Source organism: Trichomycterus rosablanca, chromosome 13 (genome assembly GCF_030014385.1).
Source record: "Trichomycterus rosablanca isolate fTriRos1 chromosome 13, fTriRos1.hap1, whole genome shotgun sequence".
Classification (NCBI taxonomy): domain Eukaryota; kingdom Metazoa; phylum Chordata; class Actinopteri; order Siluriformes; family Trichomycteridae; genus Trichomycterus; species Trichomycterus rosablanca.
The window spans coordinates 18,936,358-18,943,145 of NC_086000.1; the positions used below are offsets into that span (position 1 = coordinate 18,936,358).

General features: G+C 38.2%; 1 protein-coding gene across 1 annotated transcript; it reads left to right on the forward strand.

Moving 5' to 3' along the window:
- Nucleotides 1–4,367: 4,367 nt before the first annotated feature.
- On the forward strand, nucleotides 4,368–6,533 carry nkx2.2a (NK2 homeobox 2a). The gene is made up of 2 exons (XM_063007746.1): nucleotides 4,368–4,614; nucleotides 5,412–6,533. The coding sequence occupies exons 1-2, from the start codon at nucleotides 4,368–4,370 to the stop codon at nucleotides 5,963–5,965; spliced, it is 801 nt and encodes a 266-aa protein (XP_062863816.1). The 3' UTR covers nucleotides 5,966–6,533.
- Nucleotides 6,534–6,788: the final 255 nt, after the last annotated feature.

Genomic DNA, 6,788 nt, shown 5'->3' on the forward strand with positions numbered 1-6,788 from the left:
TATTGTGGTTGTAGTTAACTAAGCTCACAAGTTTTTCAGCACTGACCTTTTAAACATGCAATAGACCACAGTCTGGAAGAAGAAACGATCTTGTGATTGCTGATGTAAGTTGAGAATTGCCGTAGGACAATGCGCAGTTCTGTCAGTAGAGTTCGCTGGAGTACCATATATGAATGATTCTTGCCACAGTAAAGCGTTTCTGTCGCATTTAACAGTAAAGAACTGCTCGGTATTTCTCATTTACTGATGTGAGGAAAATACTGTCCACCGTCTTTCCCCTTTGAAATATTTTAGCTAAGAAACTCACACAATAACCAAGATTTTTGCTTTTATTTAAATGTACATAATGTAAAAACAGTCAAATTAATTTCTAATTAATCAAGGATATAAGAAATAAAAGCAGCCCCTTCTGACATTAGAATGTTTAAAACAAGAGTAATTCAAATTAATAATCCTTAAACCTATTTGTTTCTGGACGCAGATAAGGGTGCCAAAGCAGCAAATTTAGGGGCATAAAATTCACCGTTTCAAATAAACTGGTCGCTTAACAAATGAAGGCATCTCTCCGGGCAATGGGGCATTAAGCTAATCTCCTTGCTACACGTTTAATCAGTAGGATGTTTTAGACGAATAAAGGCACAACGTTTGTAGCCCGAAGGCGTTTGGATTTTCTGAATCACAGCGAAGCAAATGCTGTGCCCCTCAGGGCGTTATCCTGAGGCAATAGCTTAAATCCACAGTTCATCGGTCTTGTAGCAGTATTGCGCACTTTATGGCCTTTTAATCACAGGGGAGGCACGCGAAATCACCCTTGTCGGTTTATTCTTTTAATATGACTACCTAAAGGGAAACAAGGTTATATTATCAAAGCCTAAATACTCGCCCAAGGCATCACAGTCCACTGAAATTCAGCGATTAAAGCAAGACAAACGATCAACATCATGACGGACCCTAAACTTCCCTCCGGCGTCATAAGTGCATCCAATCTGAGAATTGACTTTTTGATTAAATGAATAAAGGTTTTTCTAGCCCGACCGTAAGTCGACAATTATTTTCTCAGATTCGGGCAGTTTGCGTGAATTATCTGTTAATTCCTATGACATTTTGGTTGTCTGGAGAAATGAATTAGTGACTGACTTCTCTCTCATCGGCGTTTCTTTTCATTCTGCTACACTATTTACATAGAAGGTGATGCTGATTTTTACTTCCACCAGTTTGCCTACTGCTTGTATACATCCTTTTTACCAATATACTTTGCATTGCTTACTAAATTGTATTTAGGAAATCCTATTGGTATTGACTGCTTGCACTGTTTAAATGAACGTCATATCTTGGTTTTCACTGGATCTACTAGTAAAACTACATAAATGGCTAAAATAAAACGAGTAAAATATTGTTAGTAAGTCAACCATGCAAATTCACGTATTTTATTATTCATTATACACTTTTAATAAAAATGTTAAATTTACATACTTAAATTTAACAGTTCACAATTTAGCACCAAACAGTGTAAGCGGATTATTTGCATTAGACTAGAAGAAATTTATACTCTCTCTCTCTCTCTCTCTCTCTCTCTCTCTCTCTCTCTCTCTCTCTATCTCTATCTATCTATCTCTCTTTCTCATTTTCTCTCTCTCTGTCAAACACGCATCAGGAATTTTACTCTTACTGCAAACAGATATATAAATAAAAATAAATAAATACATGTATGAAAATAAATTATTAATGTTAGCTTTAAGTTCTAACCGTTATCGTCTTCTGTGTACGGTCAGGGAGCAGTGGAGCGGTGGGTTGGAAAAAGCTGAACTTTGTTTAAATAGCAGTGGCGATGTAAACATTGTTGAAAGCACTTATAGGGAATTACACGAGCCGAACTAGTTAACTAAATTGCGACGTGCTTTGCGGGAGTGTGTTTCCAAAGGAAAGACGCGTGGCATATTCGAGCTACCTGTGAAAGTAAACAGGTAAACACGAGGACATGGCTCTTGAAGTGAAGTATGGCCACTTAGCCTGTGCACATTTACCTCTATCGTTGCCGAACTCCTCGCTAAGTTGTTCAAATAAGCGAGCTGCCGCACAGCGCGCTCCAGCGATGCTTCCGTCACCGGTTAATGAGTGCAGTATAGTGACGCAAGCTTGGCTTTAATAAAACATCTTTGTTTTATGGTCATAAACGCTGATGTATTTTCTACTAGAACCTGTAATCAACGAAATTCATATAAAAAAATGAACAAACCAAAATAGCTGCGTTGTGTGGGTGATTTTGTGAAGTTTGGTGAAGATAAATACATACAACATGTTTCACCCACGAATGTATTTTCATGCTAAGGACAGTGCGCGTGTGTATGTCTGTGCGGATTTATTTCCGCGATAGAGCTGGAGAGTGACCTTGCTAAAGCGCTCAGTGTTCGACTTTGCTCCAGGCCCGGCCAGTTCAATGCTGCCATTGTCCTGCATATGTCTCTGCATGATTAATTTCAGCAAAACTCTGCTCCAGCTTTTACATTTCGGGTAACTGATTATAAGACAAACAAAAAAGGTTTTAAAAAAGCATGGTAAGTCCTTCTTTTTTATGTTGTGTATTTATGTCTGCTTAATCAAATTTAAGGTTTCTTTAAATCACTATTAACAAAATTACTATCAGTATTAATTTTGATTATAATTTTATGAAATACATTATTATTGTTTTTTATTATAATAATTATCATTAAAATATCGTTGTTATTATTGTTATTGTTATTATTATTATTATTATTATTAGTAGTAGTAGTAGTAGTAGTAGTAGTAGTAGTAGTAGTAGTAGTAGTCATCATTTATTTATATGTGGAAGAAAGAAAAAGAGAGAAGAGAGAATTAAGGACTTTTCTAAATATTGTGGAGGGGCTCAGAAATGAATGAAGAGACAGTCCATTGAATGCAGTTGAATGCCATGACAACTAGGAACAACCTCAGATTTATTCCAAACAGTTAGAACGTATTGTACACTGGCGTCAATCATCTATTATTTTGGCCCTTAAATAAATGCAAAAACTGTGGCCGGACAAAAGCTTCCAACAGGAGCCGGACATTTGTCTACATTTCCTCCATTGTCTGCAGCTTAGCAATCGGTTTGTATTTGTGTTTGCCCGGGCTCGACCACCCAGGATGAGCAGAGGACTGGCTCAAAACGTGCAACATTGTCACCCACATCACATACTAGATAGGAGGCACACAGGCAAAAAACCCGAAAAGCGGGAGGGGTAAAAACCGAGAGGAAAACGTCAACAATAACGCTTTACTTTTCTGTTAGACCGAGCGCAAAGGAAACATTGAAGATGAGACTTATAAATGAAAAGTGGAAGAGTCTGCCTCTGCTCTTTTTTGTTTTATGAAAAGCGCACAAAAATGCGAATGATTTAATTGTAATTATGTTAAATAACAACAGCATCTATAAAACAATAATACACATTATTATTATTATTATTATAATAATTATTATTATTATCATTATTATTATTATGGCGTTTCTGTCTCATTTTGACGACTTAATCATGTCCAGCGAAACCCCTTCATCTTAATCCTGAACTAAAATATTGACCTAAAAGGTTTACATGAATTATCCTTTTGCCAGCTGATACGGTCATACGGATATAGTTAGTAAAAACGACAAAGGTAGTAAAACAAACTTTTTTCAGTCGCTACCTTCTTCCAGTTTTACCTCTACAACGTGAGTATATGTTTTTAATCGATTTTTGTCATGCACGGTTTGCTAAAACGAACTTTCAAGTTGTCTGCGCCGTATTTAAAGCTACTTGGAGGTCCTTTGTATGTAAAATAGGGTGTAAAAAGGCCCTCCCCATCTTTGTAATTAATTGACACGTTATACCACTCATCATGTTGTGAAGCACCAATGGTATAGGCTCGGATCTCCCCAAAACCCACAATTTCACATCGGCAAACACTGTCTTCATCCACTTGACTCCCAAGACCCGCCCACACGTGGCCAACCTTTTGCGTTTTTAATGCTTTTTCACTGCAGGTTCATGTGTTGAGACCAACCTTATATGGACTGATCAGTCCGGTAATGGCTTATTTCCCCCTAACACTCAGCTGTAGAGCAATATCCATAAAGCAACTATAGTTCTTCAGTCTCGTTCGCGCTTTTCCTGGACTTACCGGACTGATTCCTCCGCTACCTATTTCAGGCGATGCTTGTCCACAGAGCCCCATGAGTTGCCTTAACTGTGCTTCGTGCTGAAACGCCACTGGTTAATTTGTTTTACCAAACCGCTTTTTTGCTCTTGTGATTTTTTTTTTCCTTTTAAACAGCGGATTGTCAGAGTGGTGCAGCAACTTTTCTTCAGTAACTGCACCCGCAGCCCGAGAACATGTCGTTGACCAACGCAAAGACAGGCTTTTCGGTGAAGGACATTTTGGACCTCCCTGACACGAATGATGAGGAAGGATCTATCACTGGTACTGAGGAGGATACGGAGGGATCGGAGGCGACTAAAACACCAGGAGTGCTGGTGCAAAGTCCGCATCAAAACCTACCGTTAAAGAACCCATTTTATGATAACGCTGACAATCCTTACACCAGATGGCTCGCAACTACAGACAGCATTCAATACTCATGTAAGTACTGCTTGAGAATTTCAGCTTAACTTCATTTCTCAGCTTTGTTGGGGATTCATGCAAAACACTTTGTCTTGCATAGTTAGAATTTTTAGATTTTATTTATATTTCAGGGAGTTTCATTGTTTTGCTGTAATCGTCAGTGTTGTTTTTAATCATTAATTTGTTTTATAAAGCCATTACATTATATGCACATTTTATTCCTGGCAACATAATTGTGGCTGGATTTGTAATGCATTCTAAATAAGAAAGTATAACAGTGTTTATTTATATTTTAATGCTTTTAAGTGCTGTTATTAACTGAACTTATTATTATTATTATTATTATTATTATTATTTTTTTTTTTTTTAAATACGAATCATTAGTAAATAAATTGCATTATCAATCGGGTAAATTCGCCATAACTGAGCAACCACGAAAATAGTCGCAAAAAATACCTGCTGTGGCAAACGATTTAAGATGCCATACTTAAAAATATAAATGTGCCAAGGTTAAATAAAGCTATACTGAAGACGAACCATTTTTGCCTTTATGAACTACCCATCGATGTTTCATTTGTGACCACTATAACCTGACAGATCATTTTCCACTGTGTTTACATTATACCGATCATTTTTGCACCAACAAAAATGATTAAAGAATATAATTTTTAAAGTGCATGAAAAAGTTTTGAGAAATCATAAATGATTCTTCTATCCTTAAAAAAATCTTTTTAGGCAGTTTTATTTTCGTACACTTTTTATATGCTTATTAGGGTCAGATAACTAAATTAACACACAACTCCTCTACCTCGCAGTGCACGGTCTGTCTGCCTCCTCTCAAGACTCATCTGCGAAATCTCCCGAGCCGTCCGCGGACGAGTCGCCCGACAACGACAAAGAAACTTCAAGCAGCGGCAGCGACTCTGGTAAGAAGCGCAAGCGGCGCGTGCTTTTCTCCAAAGCACAAACCTACGAGCTGGAGCGGCGTTTTCGGCAGCAGCGCTACCTTTCAGCACCTGAACGGGAGCACCTGGCCAGCCTGATCCGCCTCACGCCCACTCAAGTGAAGATCTGGTTCCAGAACCACCGTTACAAAATGAAACGGGCGCGCGCCGAAAAAGGTATGGAAGTCAGCCACCTACCGTCCCCTCGGCGTGTGGCCGTACCCGTGTTAGTCAGAGACGGCAAACCGTGCCACGCACTAAAAACTCAGGACCTGGCGGCTACGTTTCACGCGGGGATCCCGTTTACAGCGTACAGCGCGCAGTCACTTCAGCACATGCAGTATAACGCGCATTACAGTGCCGCCGCCACACCGCACTTCCCTACGGCGCACCACTTGGTGCAAACGCAGCAATGGACCTGGTGAAGCCCTACTGACTATTTTAATAGAGAAGTGTTTCAAAGACCTAGTTAGGGATTTTTCCCAAACGAAAATGAAAGACTTTCGCAGCTTAACCATCCTTGCCGTTTCATTTTTGGGGCTGGTGTGTGCACAGTGTTTACATTTGTTTTCGTTCTGGAAACCGGTTTCAGCCTCCTCTCCCCAAGATCCGAGATGTTAAAACTCTGGTGAATTTTTTTTTTGTAAAATATGATTGTGTGTTGTAGAAATGTTTTCTTTTTTGTCCCTCGTGTCATAAGCACGTACAAGACCACTTTATAATTATAGAAGATTTTATTTCTTGCTTTTACAATGGACCGAAAATATTTATGGCCATGAATAAAACATTGGCAACTTTTAGCTTATTTTATATGGTTTATTTTCTTTGTAAATATTTGTGGTAATTGTATGCAATGCAAATATATTTGGCCGCTAATTATAAAGACATAGTGCGATATTTAGGGAAACATGGATGGAAAATGCTAAATGCGTTGATTTAAAAAAAAAAAACGAATTTTAAAATAAGACTTTTAATAAAATGCTGTGTTTCAGATTTTTTCGCTTTGGGTTGCCTTTGCTTAATTTTATTAATTGGCTGCCTGGTGAAGTATACGTTTTCATCGTAAGGGGATTTCTTCATAAACACAAATAATCAGGGAGTGTTTTGCGAGTCTTTTAAAAAAATTTTAGGTAAAATTGCATGGATATCTACACATTTGCTCGGTTCTGTATTCATAAACGGTATTAAATGCCCTTAGTTTTCTAACTTTATATGTATGGTCACTTCAGCAATAAGAAGGCTAAAGTC

Coding starts and splice junctions, on each gene's coding strand:
- nkx2.2a (XM_063007746.1), top strand. CDS start 4,368: ATGTCGTTGACCAACGCAAAGACAGGCTTTTCGGTGAAGGACATTTTG. Junction 4,615..5,411: donor AGACAGCATTCAATACTCAT/GTAAGTACTGCT, acceptor TCTACCTCGCAG/TGCACGGTCTGTCTGCCTCC.